Source organism: Petromyzon marinus, chromosome 42 (genome assembly GCF_048934315.1).
Source record: "Petromyzon marinus isolate PM22_M1 ecotype Great Lakes invasive population chromosome 42, UKy_Petmar_22M1.pri1.0, whole genome shotgun sequence".
NCBI lineage: Eukaryota > Metazoa > Chordata > Hyperoartia > Petromyzontiformes > Petromyzontidae > Petromyzon > Petromyzon marinus.
The window spans coordinates 13,079,229-13,095,512 of record NC_133708.1 but is presented as its reverse complement, the minus strand read 5'-3'; the positions used below and the strand labels follow the sequence as shown (position 1 = coordinate 13,095,512).

Sequence of the window (16,284 nt, the reverse complement as noted above, 5' to 3'; positions counted from 1 at the left end):
CCACCCCTCACTCCCCCCCCGTCCACCAACGCACGTGTGGGTTTTCTCCGAGTACTCCGGATTTCTCCCATTGCTTATTTTACAGTGAAAAATAAACATTAATAGGTGAGGTGGCCAAACAACATCCCAACATAGGCCGACAGAGCTTGGACAACAGTTCCGCGCTGGTATCTGGCCCACTACCCGCCTCCCCTGCGTCTCCCCGCAACCTCCGAATGGTTCTCTCTCGCCCTCTCTCTCCGAGAGCGAACGAATAAGCGGCGCAAATGAAAATAAAGTTTCCCATCGCGCAAGTCTGGGAGTCAACAGTCGTGGAGAACCGTCCCGACGCGACGGAGCCGACGCGTCGCAAATTTAACGTCCGGTGGGAAACCTGGCCGTGCAACCGGCCTCCGGGAGGAGGGGGGGGGGTTGGGTGAGGGAGGGGTGGGTGGGGAGCCCGTGAGGACAATGGCACCTGCCATGCTGATGAGGCTGAGCTGCCTGCGACCCACGCGCTCCACCAGCCACACGCCGAGCGCCGAGAAGATGAAGTTGGTGAAGGCCGTGGCGGACGCGAGCCAGATGGCGGTGGAATCGTCCGCCACGCCGGCCATCTGCAGGATGGTGGCGCTGTAGTACCTGTGGGGGCGGGCGGGCGGGCGGGGGGCACGGACGTACACGCAGGCACACGCGTGGGCACGTAGACACGCGTACGGACAGATGCGCGCGCGCACACACGCATGGACACACACACGCATGGACACACACACGCATGGACACACACACGCATGGACACACACACGCATGGACACACACACGCATGGACACACGCATGGACACACACACACGCACGCATGAGTAATTTAGGATTCACACCGCAACCCCCCAAACAACCCCGCACCTCCGATTAGCACGGTTGGCTATGTACGGTGCGGAAGAAGTTCAATGTGCATACATAGACCTTCGCCGAGATATTCAACGATTTGGGGTTGGGATTCGATTCAAAGAGCATGCTATTTTTTCTTGTTTTCACCATCCCATTTGTACTGTGGCGGGTGGAAGGCAGAGGTGTGATACCGCGCAGGCACAAAAAGACAAGTATCCCCTGTACAGCATTTACAGGCTGTTGGGGCAAGTGCTGTGAGCGAGCACCAACGAAGGACGCAACGCCACACGAGGGGATGGGTGGTCAGCAGCATGCCCGGCCGCCTTTGTCTCCCTAGTGGCGATATTTACACATTACACGAGGTACTCATTTTAGGCTGAGTTAACCTAGGGGAGGCACAGGACTGGTTCAGGAACGGTTCAGATAATCGCCGCCGGAGTCGGTGGCGGCGAGCGGGAATCGAACGTGGGTCTCTGCCGGGTTCCTCGCACAACTCGCTAACCCACCTCCACAGTGCGCGTGCTTGCATGCATGCGTATACACAGACACGCACATACGTACGCATGAGCGTGTTTTGATCGGCACCCTTCAGACGATGGAATAAACCGTCAACGTTACTTCTCGTCTCGTGTTCGCCGTCACCTCCGTTCGGCGGCAGGCGCGGAGCAGAGACGCGCGCACGAGCGCACACCGCCAGCCTGAACCCGCGGCAATTCATCCAAGGGCACCGGAGCGACAAATCGGCTCGCGCGCCAGGGTATGGTGCACAGACACACACCTCTGGTGAGTACGACGGAAATGACGACGACGCAATTCGTTTACCCATCGAATTCCGTATTGAGTTCCGAGGCTGTTTTTTTTTTTCCGGAGCGTTCTGCTTCGGAATGTTTGGCCAATTTTGTCGTTGAAAGTTGAAAACGGCAGGAAACCGGGGTAACCTGGAGAAAACCCCACGCATAAGAAGGGAGAAATGCTCAAACAACCCCATTTAGCTGCATTGTCATCAAACCCACCGGACTTGAGTTTTCCAGATCTACGCGATTCATAAACCCGTGCCTTCCCAAGCGCAGGATTACAGGCGTGAGCCATCACACGTGCACACATGCATCCATACAAACGCATACATGCATGCGCATGGGCGGGCACGCACGCACACCGCATGCAAGCACGCAGACGCACACGATCGAACACATGCACGCGCGCACGCATGCACAGTCACGCACTTGACCCACAAGAGTTCAATCACGTTGCTGCCATCCTCTCCTGGCGATGAGTTCTAGAATGAAAGAAAGGTGAACCCTGAAAAAAAACCAATCAAATGCTGCGTCTGCTGCAAGAGAAGTCACAAACGAAAGTAGCATGCTCCCCACAAGAAAACACACGTCTGCCTTCAAACACCCGACTTCAAAACGGCAGCTATCATGCACTCTGGATTCATGAGATCTCTGCGCCTTGCTCCCCACCTGCAGACAGCTGGAATTTAAAATACCCCAGAACCTTTGTCAGGAAGCTATGTGGCTGAGGGGTGAGATCATCTATATACAGTAAATACAGACCTTAAATCTGTATGTCTCGTTCATTTGAACACTTTATTTAGAATTTCCCTGTGAGCTAAGAAGCTCCTGAATCGGGTTTCATCAACGAAACAGAAAAACTGTAACGTTAAAAACACGACGCTTGCAACAGGTCGCTTAAAAATCATAAATACAATAAATACAGCAATGAAAAAAGTCAACAATTTTTATTCTTACAATATATTACTTAATTATGAATTAAATACTTAACTAAACTGAACATTAAGATTAGAGAAACATATTGCAAAATAGTGCATCTAGAGTGAGGAAGAATATTCGATCAAATATTGCAAAACGAGGAATAGAAACGCCTTTGGTAAAACATTTTCCTGTGCAAACAATAAATTCGAGGTAACACTAGTAACCATAACAATCACCAAGACATTGCACACATTACAACAGAACAGGACTCATATACATAATAAGAAAATATTTGCATATCATCTACTTGCTTCAGCAGTGGCAGATTGGCAGTAATGCACTTGAAAGAAGTTGATGTTAAGGTGATTAAGTGAATGTGGTGACTGCGAATTAAGTTTTTGTGGTGATATTGTTCCAGAGACTAGGGGCGGTCACTGAGAATGCCCGATTACCAAAACCTGTTTTGTACCGAAGAACATTCAACAAAAACCACGATGAGCTCCTCAGGTTAGGTCTGGCGTCAACAGATCCAACAAATACTCTGCCGAATTGGAACTAAGGACATTTCTAATAAGCAAAGCCTGGTGAATGATTCTGTGATCATGGAGGGATGTTAGGCCAGTCTCTCTATATCGGTCACAATGATAAGTTTTATTTAGAGGAATCCAGAGCAAATCTTACAGTACTTCCCGACAAGGTAGAAAGCTGAAATATGATACATAGGTAGCTTTTAGGACACAAAGAACAGGAAACATCTGAACATCCTAGATTTTTCATTTTAAGGCCCCCAAATCTCGATTTTAAGTGCCCCATGAACATGTTTGCGTGCGTGATTCAGAAACCATTCAAAATAAAAATGTTGCGTTTTTTTGTTTGATGGAGCATTAAATGGCAAACAAAATTAAAGCGAGAACCATTGGTTCTACTTTTATTGTTTGAGATATTTCGGATTCAAGCGGTTTTGAAAGAAAAAAATCCGCATTTAATAATGTTCAAATCTGAATAATTCGAAAACGGTAAAGTTTTTAAGTTTATATGTTTGTTCTTTCTAATAAAAAAGAACGGAATCTTTAAACCGAGCGGTTTCCAGTGGGTACGTCTTTAAACATAAGTGAAACATTTTTGAATAGTTTTGAGTGTCTGATTGTAGATAAAAATTGTAAAACATAATATCAGGTTAATTATATTTATTGAAAACTTTTGCCCGCGAAGACAGGCCTTATGAACTAGTTGTATATATGTGTTGAACTTCTTTCGCAATGCACGTAGCCAACGGTGCTAATCATCCACTGCTGAGATCCGTGGGTAAAAACCCAGGTTTCAGACAAGTGTGATGAAACTAGTTTCTCGAGTAGCGAACTCTATCCCAGACGCGTGTTAATGTAATACTGTTTGAGATCACATTTGGGTTATTACTTCATTTGGCCAAATTCCAGTTCCGTGCATTTAATATTCGAGTTTGAGTAACAAGTGACCACAACTCTTTGCAGGCCATTAATAGCTGTGCCTCCAGTGTGGATAAAGAGGTCCACTCAAGTGGAATCAGAAGTAGGTCTGTGGCATCTTTTTCCAGGGACGCTTTTCTAACACATGGTGGTGCGCTGCTTGTTGGAAGATGTCCAAATGGACATTCTGCCAATTGCATAATCGGGATGGAATCGACGGAAGAAAAATAATATGGGAAATAACAGTTGCCAAGGTGACCGCGGCAGTGGCGACGCATCGTGGATGGTGCACCGCGCTGTGAACCTGGCGACCCGAGTTCAATTCCCAGCCACTGTCAACAAACACGAGTGGCGAGTGACCTTGGAATACTAACCTGGGCGTATCGTTCAACCTAAGCTCACGCTGACCAGTGTGGGAAAATATGATCAAACAACCCAGCTCACCAACAGGGCATTGGGAGGCCTTGATCCGGCAACAGATTGTCAAGGAGCTGTAAATTAGTAAAATTGCCCGGGCCTATGGGCACGAGTGTCTTTTTGCCGCTTGCTCGGCTAATGAACTCCGATTTCAAAGGCAGCTCCTGCCCCCCATCAAACGAGCCACTTCCCCCACAGCTAAAACATTCATACCTGAACTTTCGTGATCTTTTTCCAAGGTGGCAATAAAATATTAAAAGTTTTTCTTGCATCTGCATGCCACACGGCCGATGTTATGAATAAATTTGGCACCGCGCATGTTTGCGTGTGCGTGTGTGTGCGCGCGCGTGTCCGTCCACCCATGGGCACCTGGGTCTATCCCGTAGCCTCCTGCAAGCAAGAATTGAACACTTCACGTGGCCTCAGGGTGCACCTAGCCTGGCACAAGTGCCGTGGTGACGGCACCGCCACTTAGTGAACGGCGATTGTCGAGTTGTGTGAAAGTGTGCGCATGCACCTGTGTGTGTGCGCACGTGCGCATGAGTCGATGTGCATGTGTGCGTGCATAAAATGTTAAGGTAGTCTGTATTTAAAATAAGGGCCAAGGTAGCGACTCTGAAACATCCTTCGATTCGGCCAACATTTCACGGTTATGCATAATTCAATAGCAATAAAGAATCTCAATCGTGAATTGTATTTTAATAAGAACCACACTCGTGACTATATATCTATTTACATACGAGTGTAATTTAATGTTCGCGTGCGTGAATGTGGGGAGCGGTAGTGCAGCGGTTCTCGCGCTGTGCTCCGAACCCCGTGACCCGAGTTCGACTCCCGCTCACGGCCAACACCAGTGACGATTGTCTGAACCTGTCCTGGGCCTCTTCTCGGTCGACTCAGCCTCAAATGACATTTCCACTGGGGAGACAAAGGCGACCGGGCGTGGTGCTGGCCACCCAGACCCTCTTCCGCCGTTCCGGCCTTCATAGGCGCTCGCTAACAGCACTTGCCCCAACAGTCTGTTAAAGGCTCTTTATACTGTTTGTTTTTTTCGGTAAAGTCACGTGGGTAAAAAAATCAATAAAATAAAAATGAAAAGAACTAAATTAAATCACGACGTTTTGGGCGCAACACAAGCGTCCGTCATCATGTGTGGACAAACACAGCGAAGACAGTTGCTGAGATATGTCAAAGAGTTGTCTCTGACACGGGTTTATATAGCTGAGGAGGGTGGGGGGGGGAGGGCAGGGTGGGTATGGGGGCGGGGCTTGGGCTGGGGGAGTAATTCCCAAAGATGGGGATACAGCTCAAGTCCCACATCTTTGTCTTTGAGTGCGATTGAATGTGCCAAAATAGAGGCACAAGCTGGCACAGCCAGGAGCACAGGTGATGCATCTGCCAGTGATCTCAGTCAGTCAACCCATGTATGTATATTGAACTTCTTGCTCACCGTGCGTAGCCAACCGTGCTAATCGGAGGTGCCACCTGGGTCTGTCCTGTGACTTCCTGCTAACTAGCTTTCACACTTCAAAATGGCCTAAAAGCACACCTAGCCTGGCCACTAAGTGATGTCACCGTCACTTAGTGGTGAATGGAGGCTGTTGTTATTGCACATGTGCGTGTATATGTGTCTGTCTTTCTATGTATGCACGATGCAGTGTACTTACGTGTGTGTGTGTGTGCGCACATGTGTCTTTGTGTAGATGTGCGACAAATGGTGATTGAGTTTCAGGACAGGATCACCCCTAGGTCGGATCGGCATTAAATGAGTACTCTACATGGCTTATAAACAGCAGCATGGGGAAGACAAAGGTGGCCAGGCACAGTGCCGGGTACACGACCACCCCTCTGGTGAATAGGTGATCGCGAACAGCACTTACCCATGCAATCTCGAAGGCTGCATTGAGGGATCTCTGTCATTATGAGTATACGTTCACGGTATATATTTAAAATGACACATAACTGTTACAATGTCTGCAAGGACCGTGACGGCTAATCATTATCTGTCATCCGTAATGTCCGCTGGTCTCGCCGAGCGACGGCTCACGTGCGTCAATGTGCGTGTGTCTGTGCGTTTGTACGCATGTGGAACCTCTGGTCGCAACGTACGTAGCCAAACCGTGCGAGTCAGAGATGCCGTCATTGCGCAGTGATGAGCACAGTGCGCTGCGAACCTGGCGGCCCGACTTAAAGATTCCCAGCAGCGGTGGCGAACATCTCAACTAACGTTGGGTCTCCGCGAGGTCGACCTCGGCCTCAAATGGGTACCTGGCGCAGCGTTTAAACACCAGCACTGGGGGGACAACGGTGGCAAGCGCGCGGTGCCGACCTCCCCCACCTCCTTGGTGCGCTGTACTGGCCTTCGTAGGTGCTCACTAAAAGCGCTAACAGCACCTACAGCCTATGTCGGCTATGCGGTGGGGTCTTTGCGTGCATGTGTGTTTACCATGTGCTCTGGGTGCGTGTGCGTGCGCAGGTGTGTGTGGGTTTCTTTTATGTGCAGGTGTGTGTGTGTGTAAGAGTGGATGTGTGTGTGTGTGGTACTGGCCACCCACCCCCTCGTGTGCCGTGCTGGCCTTCGTAGGTGCTCGCTAACAGCACTTGCCCTAAGGCTATACGGGGGATCTTTGTCTTTTTGTGTGTGTGGGGGGTGGTGGCACAGCAGTTAGCGCACTGCGCTACAAACCCGGTGACCCGAGGTCGATTCTCACTCACAATCAATAACGGTGCCGAATATTTGAACCGGTCCTAGGCCTCTGTCAGGTCGACTCAGCCTCAAATGAGTACCTGGTGTGGTGTGTAAACATCGCCACTATGGAGATGAAGGCGGCCGGGCGTGGTGCTGGCCACCCACGCCCTTGTGCGCCGTACCGGCCTAACAGCACTTGCTCCAACAGTCCATTAAGGCTATACGGGGGAGAATCTTTGTCTGCGTGTGTATGCGCGGGCGTGCATGTGTTGGTGCGTGCGTACATCACTGTGTTGATGCCGGCTAGCTGCTGGAACATCTGCAAACCGCAGCCAACGATGAGTGCTCGCCGCGTAGGAGGGTGCTTTATCATCTTCCACAGCACCCAGCCTTCGAGCACGCGCGCGCACACACACACACACAGGGCACGGGGCACATGGAGAGGCAAGGTCAAGCCGATGAATGGGCAGGTATGGCTATGAATAGCTCCGCCTGTGCAAATGCCCCGGAGTGCGCCCCATCTCGTCAGATCTCAGGGGCAGCTAAGCATGGGTTGGAGTCTGGACGGGCGACCGCCGTGTGTTTCAAAGCAGGCGGTCCGGCCTGCCGCAGCAAAGTCGAGCATATGGACATCTCCAAACTTCAACACACGCCTTGTAGGAGTGACTCTTTGAGCTGCAGTGAACCAATGATCATGCCGATTAGATGTACCAATGTCTGATATGTCTGTTGTTCACAATTTCACCCAATAAAACAAAAATCCCCTGTACTACGCTCGCCGGCATTCAGAGCACAGCGCCGACCAGTGGGACGAAGTAAGGCCCCCATCAAGCAGTGGATTGGCAGAAGGGGCCGTAACGCGTGCGAGATTGTTTAGAGCTCTCGACAAAGTGCCGTAAGTTAAGGTGAAGAGGTCACCACGCCCCGTCGTCGCTTGTGTTCTTCCGTTAGGTGCCAACGCTGTTACGTAGTCGACTACTTGACTTCCCAGGCTCTGCTGAGAGGTATTATTACCCATCTTAGATTTCTCTCATTCATTAATTCATGAGCGAATCAAGGATGGAGGGATAGTAAAACAAATTCTGTTTATCCAGATGAGCTCAAGACACAAAGAAAGTCTCATTTGCCAGAGTGACCTGAATAGATTAATGAATGAGTGAATTGTTGAATAGGAGAATTATAACATTTTTGTTTAACGAAAATGTATATGAATCAGCATATTGATTAATAAATGAGTGAATTTATGCACAGACAAATTCATGAGTGAAATTATTTATGAACATGTCAAGAGACGAATGAGTGAGCAGATTAATCAACGAGTGAATCCATGACTGAATGAGCTAACAAACTGGGAGATCCTCCCCTCACCTTTTCGCGAGCGAGGCTGGTGTACCGTCAGGTCTCCCTCCCTGCTGCCATCGTCCTCCTCCTCAGCGGTGATGCTCGCCTGGATCATCATCATCGTCGTCATCATCGCCGTCATCATGATCGCCGTCGTCATCATCGTCATCATCGTCGTCATCATCGCAGTCGTCATTTTCGCCGTCATCGTCGTCATCATCGTCGTCATTGTCATCATAACCACAGTTACTGCGCTCGTGACAATGCTCCTGGGAGCACAATACCACGCGGCTTTACTCGGAGGATCGTTCCGATGCAACTCCGATTCCTTGTAGATTTCTTTGGGTTATGCCGTCAAGTGATCTGGCAAATGTTTTTTTTTTAATCAAATAACCCTCCACCACCTGACAGCCAAAACAACTAAGATAACCATATTCTTAGCTCTTTCGGTAAAGTCACGTTGAAGGGAAAAATAAAATAATAATATATATATAAAACAATACAAATTCTCACGACGTTTCGACCATAACACAAACGGTCATCATCAGGTGTGTCGGTTTGCATTAATTGTTTTATTTTTAAACGGTGTATTTATTTATAAAAACGTCAGCGCTACGCGCAGCGATTTGGCAATTTATTTAGATGGACGAGTCCATCTATGTTCTGAAAAGAAGAGGGGGGAGACGAATCTCTCATGGTAGCCAGATGGCTACCATGAGAGATTCGTTCATGAGGCTATCCACATATACAAGCACAGAGACAATTTCAACCGAGAAGATGGATTCTGGCTTAGCAATCATTGGAAAGATTTGATTAACCATTTCAGGTCTTAATTGATTGTTCACGCTTACAGTGGCTTTCAGACAGCATACATTAATTTTTCGTCTCCCCCCTCCTCTTTTCAGAACATAGATGGACTCGTCCTTCTAAATAAACTGCCAAATAGCTGCGCGTGGCGCTGACGTATTTTTATAAATAAATAAATACACCGTAAAAAAATAAATACATTTATGCAAACCGACATACCTGATGATGACCGTTTGTGTTATGGTCGAAACGTCGTGAGAATTTTTATTGTTTTATATATATTTTATTATTTTATTGTTTCTCTTCAACGTGACTTTACCGAAAGAGCTAAGAATATGAATTACTGCAGTCACGAAAGCTTTAAATAAAAAAAAACTAAGATAACCGTCACGTGTACAAGCGATTAATGCACCAATTGTATAAACAGTCCTAGATTTGAAGCTTTCGTGACTGCAAGGATCCATACTCTTTGGTTCTATTCGGTAAAGTCACGTAGGTAAAAAATAAAATAACAAAAATCACGACGTTTCGGCCACAACACAAGTGACCAGACTGTCCTCTGGACAGTCCGGTCCCTTCACCTGATGAAGGCCACTTGTGTTGTGGCCGAAACGTCGTGATTTTTGTTATTTTATTTTTTACCTACGTGACTTTACCGAATAGAACCAAAGAGTATGTATAAACAGTCGTCATTCGCTAACTGAAAACATATTCATATATAGAGGATTGCAGAGCTTGGGCAATTGTTGGTGATGCCGGCTCACTGCCTTGTTGCTGCCTTCCAGTTTGTCTGTTGGGTCGTCGGCGATTGTGAGATCCAATTATGCATGAATGATGACGCGATATAAAACTGAACATTATTCAAATTACTACAATTAATTGTTTCAACTCACCGGAAATCTGAATAGAAATTTACAGGGACTCCTCTAGTTATGAACGTTCTACTTTTGACCTTTCAGAGATACGAACAAACCTGTGCGTATGTCCAGTTGCCTGTTCAGACCAAGAGTAGAGAGGAAACTACGAGCACCAGAGAATTAGCATCTACATCTGCAGAACATAAAGAACCAGTGGAATCCACATCTACAGGTGATTATACAACTTCTAAAGCCATTCCCCGTGTTTAGTGTACATGCCGTACAACATGTTTGGATGTTTGGAATCGACAAGAGTAAAACTGAGTTACAAACAGACCTCTGGACGTTTAACACGTAGACTTTCGCGACCAATATCATCCATAAGAGGTTATACCCGCCCCGGTGGCGGGTTTAACGACACATTTATAGTCACGTGATCTAACCCAAAAAAAAACTCTATTATGGATAATATTGGTCGCGAAAGCCTACGTGTGGGTTAGATCGTGGAAATATAAACGTGTTGTTAAACCCGCCCGAGTAACCCAAAAAAACTTCTATTTTGGAGAACTCTGGAAAATAACTCGTTCGTAGGGAGGAGTCCTTATATTGTCATATTGCTCTGAGATTTTGGTCATATTCGTGGAGCTGCCCCACCCACCGCCACCACCACCACCCAAACCAGCCCAACCTCGTGTTTGGGGGGAAGGGGCGGGGCCTATTCAGAAAGAGGCGGGGCCTGAAGGAGGAGGGGCGGGTCCTCAAAAGGAAAGGTGCGGGGCTGAAAGAGGAAGTGAAGATGAGGCCTGATCACATGATCAGGAAGGGGTGGGGCCTAAGGAGGAAAGGGGGGGGCATAAAGAGGAAGGGCACAGGGCCTACGGATGTTGAAATTATATTCATATGCTTAGTTCTTTCGGTAAAGTCACGTTGAAGGGAAACAATAAAATAATAAAATATATATAACAATAAAAAATTCTCACGACGTTTCGACCATAACACAAACGGTCGTCATCAGGTGTGTCGGTTTGCATACATTTATGGTCGAAACGTCGTGAGAATTTTTGATTGTTATATATATTTTATTATTTTATTGTTTCCCTTCAACGTGACTTTACCGAAATAACTAAGAATATGAATTACTGCAGTCACGAAAGCTTTAAATCAAAATTTGAGGTTGAAATTGTTCATTGCAGGTAATAAAAGCGTAGAATTAATTCGTTCCACCAAAACTACTGTTAATCAAAATAACCGTTAATCGAATACGGGAATTACACGTTATAAAGGCATTAATCCGTTCCAACGTAAACGTTACCGTTCATCAACGTCAGTTGAAACCATGGGGGTCCTCTATGGGAGGCGAAGCGGTAACGGAAAAGCCGCTAACCGATGTCACCATTAAACCGAGGGACTACCGTACTGTCAGATCCACGGAGTTGGGGGGGGGGGGGGGGGGGGAGGTTGCGCTTTACCGCTCAACAGTTACCCGGAGGAGCCAGTGGGGTCGCAACCGACCTGGATGCGGTCGAACTCCTCGTCGATGTTCTGCGTGCCGCGCATGCGGCAGAGGACGCGGCGCGCGTGCTGCGTGTGGCCGCTCCGCGCCAGCCAGCGAGGAGACTCGGGCAGGAAGAGGAAGCCCACAAACTGGACGACGGCCGGCGCTCCCGCCAGGCCCAGCATGTACCTGCCGGCGGCATGGGTGGGGCGGGGGGCACGAGCGAAATCTTAAAAGGGGATTAAGGTCTTCCCGTCTCTACCCACCCACCAACCCCACCCCCCACTCCGCCAAATCACTCACACTTGTAGCGGCACTTTCAAGGGGAGGGTGCGAAGGCTGCGGCGAGGATACCGTGCAGGAGGAAATTTCATATGCACGCAGGGAATGTCGGCGCCACATTGCACACGCGCACACAACGTAATACTTACCTCGCAGAAACATGCCTTTCTAACACTAAACACACTAATGCACGACACGTAACAAATGTGCTCATGGCTCACATTCACGAGCGACACGGCATAGGGAGGCCTTCATCCAGCAGCGGATTCACAAAGGGCCGTACGATATTATTATTACCCTTCAATAGGGCTACGATTTTGGTCAGGGTAATTTTTGTGAAATACAGTAGACAGCCGAGCTGCGAAAAAACAAACAATCATTCGAGCAAGGTCAAGGAATACCAATGGGGTGGTGACCGTTGTGAGTTGTTGTTTTAAATATAAGCAATGTATAACTATGACAACGATTATTCATGGAATGTACGGATGAAAGTTAAATACGTCCTGTGCTCAACAGCAGCGCCAGCGGCGCAGTGCCAACAAAACCCAAAATGGAAACGCGGAGCAGCAAATAGCGGTCGCAATTTTTTGTTCCAATCAATCGGCGCTTGGACATTTTTTCCCCTTCCTGCCGGAGAGAAAATCACTCGCCGCTTTGAGACGGACAATCGCCATCGCTAAACCCTAACAGCCACCCCCACGGGACACCACCCACCACCACCCACCACCACAACTGATGTATGTTTTTCCCCCCCCCCACCCCTCCGTCTTCCTTCTCCCCGTGTCATTTATCAGTTTGTGGCAGGCATGGACAGGTGGTATTAGGCACCGGTTGGGAGGATGTATTGGGGGGGCAGTGGGAGAGCGAGCGAGCAAGGGGGGATGTAATTGGAAGGTTTGGTGGCAGAGACGTTCCACAGCGGGCAAGGCGGGGGGGGGGGGGCAAAGAGCGAGCGCGAGAGGAGGAGAGGAGGAGGTTGCCTGCCGAAAATTCTCGCCGACAGCCAATTACGGCACGACCCCCCGCGAATTCGGTTCGTGACCTCTCACCCCAAATCCGCCCACCTAATCCTGTCCCCGTCCACCCCGCCGACAATGACACCAGACGCAATATGGTGCAGCGGTGATACGATTTGGCCCCAAGGAGACGGAATAGAATGGTTGTTGTGTGTGTGTACTAGACCTGGCTGATGCCTGCAGGTCATTCGTATTCTATTCCCACCGTACCAGCCCCTTGGATCATTCAGAACCAGAGTATTTATACTGGAGGAATCCAATGAGCTCTTTTTCACAGATGTGCAGCCGCGGTAGGTCAGAAAGTTACAACAAACGATGCAAACACGGGATACGAGTGCAAAGTATAGGAAAGGTAAAATAAATAAATCACTTAAAAATATATATACAAATAAAACTAAAAAATTGTATCTTTCCAGGTAAGGCCCACCGAGCTATTAACATATTTTTCAGAAGTGACCTGGCCACAAATGATAGAAAAACGAAGTGGGTTATCACGTGGACATTTATAGCAGCAAAATAATCTACAGGGTGTGCTATAGGTCTGGAATCATAGGAAAAACACAGCTGTGTTATTGTCTGTTAAATTCAACAGCGACTTCCCTCTGACTCCGATTTACTATGAGTACATCATCTGGACTCGTTCGTTCGTTATTTTGATTCCAGACTTATGGGCCACCCTGTAGGTAATATCTAGACGCATGCAGGAACCATGGCCCTTCTCTCTAGGGTCGACTCCTATGTTAAAATCTCGAATCCGTTGCCCGGAGACTCGGGCAGGGATTCTGCCACGTGGGAGAATTTGTGCAAGAGAATTAACAGGATTCTATTGAGATTCTATCGCGAACCCGGATCAGCAGAGCTTGGGCGAGTTGAGACATCGTGAAAAGTGTCTAAATAAATGCAAGTAATTTTGTTTTTATTGCGATTCGTTTATAGTTGGTTGCATCCAGCCACCTCCGATTAGCATGAGTGTCTATGTACGATGCGAAACATGGTGATGATTCAGGCCAATGCAGCATCACCAGTGAAATGCATTGCCGATGGCTAGCCCATAGAAGGGAGGAGCTATGGGGCCCGGTCTCTGTCGTGGACTCACCATAGAAAAGTGTAGCTGGTTGGAATCAAGACTCAATACCAGCGTCAATTCCACAGGCCCTCTTTCTTGATTGGACGTTTCGACGATTCTGCCAATTCCACCATTCCGCTACGAGCCCAGAGACCCGAGTTCGATTCCCTCTAACAGTCAACGTCTGTGACAAATATCTGAACTGGTGCTGGGCCTCCCCTGGGTCAACTCGGCCTCAAACGAGTGCCTGCTGCATTGTGTGAACATTATCCCTGGAGGGGACAAAGGCGGCCGGGCGTGGTCATGGCCACGCCACCCCCTTGTGTAACACGTCAGCCTTACTCGGTTGCTCGCTATCAGCACTCGCCCCGACAGCTTGTGAAAGACAACGCGGCGTCAGGCACATTTCTGCGTTGTTCAACCTTCAATTCGTTTTCTCGTTGCAAGCGAACGACCCTCGACTCTGGAATACAGAGGCAGCGAGGCCAAGTGCCGGTCTGAATGGGCGCTTGCCAACAACCCTTGCCTTTGTTGTCTTTCCCCCGCAACCTCTGATTAGCCGCGGTTGGCTACATACGACGCGTGCGAAAGAAGTTCAACGTACATACAATACGTACGGAGAGCCTGTGGGGCTCAAACGACATACACCCGTGTTTTGTGCGCGTGTACGTACTGCACGTCGTTCGTGACGTGTGTCAGAATGGCGCGTGTCAGAATGCTAGTACGCGTGCATCAGTGAGCATGCATTTCAAGTCGGGCGCGGTAGTGTAGCGATTAAGCGCGTTGCCCTGTGAACCCGCCGCCCCAATACAATTCTTGCTCATGGCCAACGCCAGTGACGGTTATCTGTACCGCTCCAGAGCCTTGACCCAGCCTCAGATGAGTACCTGGTGCGGTGTGTATTAAACATCAAGGTGGCTGGGTGTGGTGCTGGCCGCCCATCCCTTTGTGTGCCGTGCCGGCCTTCATAGGTGCTGCTCGCTAACAGCACTTGCCTCAACTGTCTGTTAAGTCTATACGGGAGATCTTTGTCTTTGCCATTGGTGAGTGGTGGCGCAGTGGTTAGCACACTGCGCTGTGCATCTTCATACGTGCTCGCAAACAGCAAGTGCCCCATTGCTTGTTTCGGCCAGTGGTTCTTAATCTGGGGTGCATCACGAATCTCGTGGGGGGTGCGAGATGCCCTTTCTGGGGGTGCGAGACATGGCCCGATTTTTTCCCAAGGTAAATAATCGAAAACACAAATTAAGCATGGGCACAGTAAGTGCAACTACTTAGTTTAATCAAACTATGTGTAATCATGAACATTGTAAACATTCTTCTTACGACTTGAGAACCAAAGGGGTGCAAGGCTGCGGTAAAGATTAAGAACCATTGGTGATGGCTATACGGGGGAGCTTTGACTTTGTGCGTTTCAAACCTTGTCAACTTGCATAGTAACTGACACCGGCCAGGATGGATTTTAGTGGGGGTGCCCATTGTCCGCCTAATTTCGTCTGCATTAGCAATTCAAGTATTATAACAAAACAAAAAAACTCCGCCACATGGCCTGGGAGAATAATGCCACGGACTTGGCGAGTGGAGTCGCAGGATGATGGCGCACTCTCATTGACGCTCTGAGACGAGCGGTCAATCAATTTGACATTTTAGTATTCGGAGATGGACGGCTCGGAAAAGCAAATTAGTGGATTTTTGTTTTATTTCTTTGCATGTTCAAGTGATTTAGCAAATGGTGCTGAACTTGTCAACTTCGCTACGTTAAGAGAATCCCGGTTAAACTATGGGCGGCCCAAAACTGGACTTGAACCGGCGTTGAAGCCTCTCTCTCTACAGGATGCTTTGGCCGATACTCTGCCACGCCGAGTAGACGTCGTGGACGAGCTGGGAGTCCCCACACTTGACGCCACCACACTAGACCTGCCCATCAACTGGATGCGATTTCTTAATTTATACCGCTGGGTGGACACTGGCATGGGGGAACATTGCACCACTGTGCCAAGACGGCATCATCCCTCCACTCCTTCAGGTGCAGATTAATTCTAAACAGTAGAACAAACAAATACAAAGATCCCCCGTATAGCCTGCAACATACTGTTAGGGCAAGTGTTTGTTAGGGCAAGCGAGCTCCGATGAAGGCTGGCAGACAATGGGGTGGGTAGCCAGTAGCACGCCCGGCCGCCTTTGTCTCTCCCCTCCCAGTGCTGTTGCTTACACACCGCACGATACTTATTTAAGGCCGAGTCGACCTAGGAGAGGCTCTAAACCGACTCAAAGTTTCACCAGTTA

The 16,284-nt window shown here is 48.6% G+C and overlaps 1 protein-coding gene across 4 annotated transcripts in view; it reads right to left on the bottom strand.

Annotated features, from left to right (window-relative positions):
• The window catches only part of SLC2A13 (solute carrier family 2 member 13), a 47,671-nt gene that overhangs the window by 13,738 nt on the left and 17,649 nt on the right, over positions 1-16,284 (bottom strand). For all 4 annotated transcript variants that reach the window (XM_032969619.2, XM_076073547.1, XM_076073548.1 and 1 more), the window contains exons 4-7: positions 11,652-11,823; positions 8,503-8,581; positions 7,419-7,524; positions 458-621 (exon numbers count right to left, since the gene is read on the bottom strand). In XM_032969619.2, coding sequence (XP_032825510.2) covers positions 458-621; positions 7,419-7,524; positions 8,503-8,581; positions 11,652-11,823 — 521 coding nt within the window. The remainder of the gene's footprint in view (positions 1-457; positions 622-7,418; positions 7,525-8,502; positions 8,582-11,651; positions 11,824-16,284) is intronic.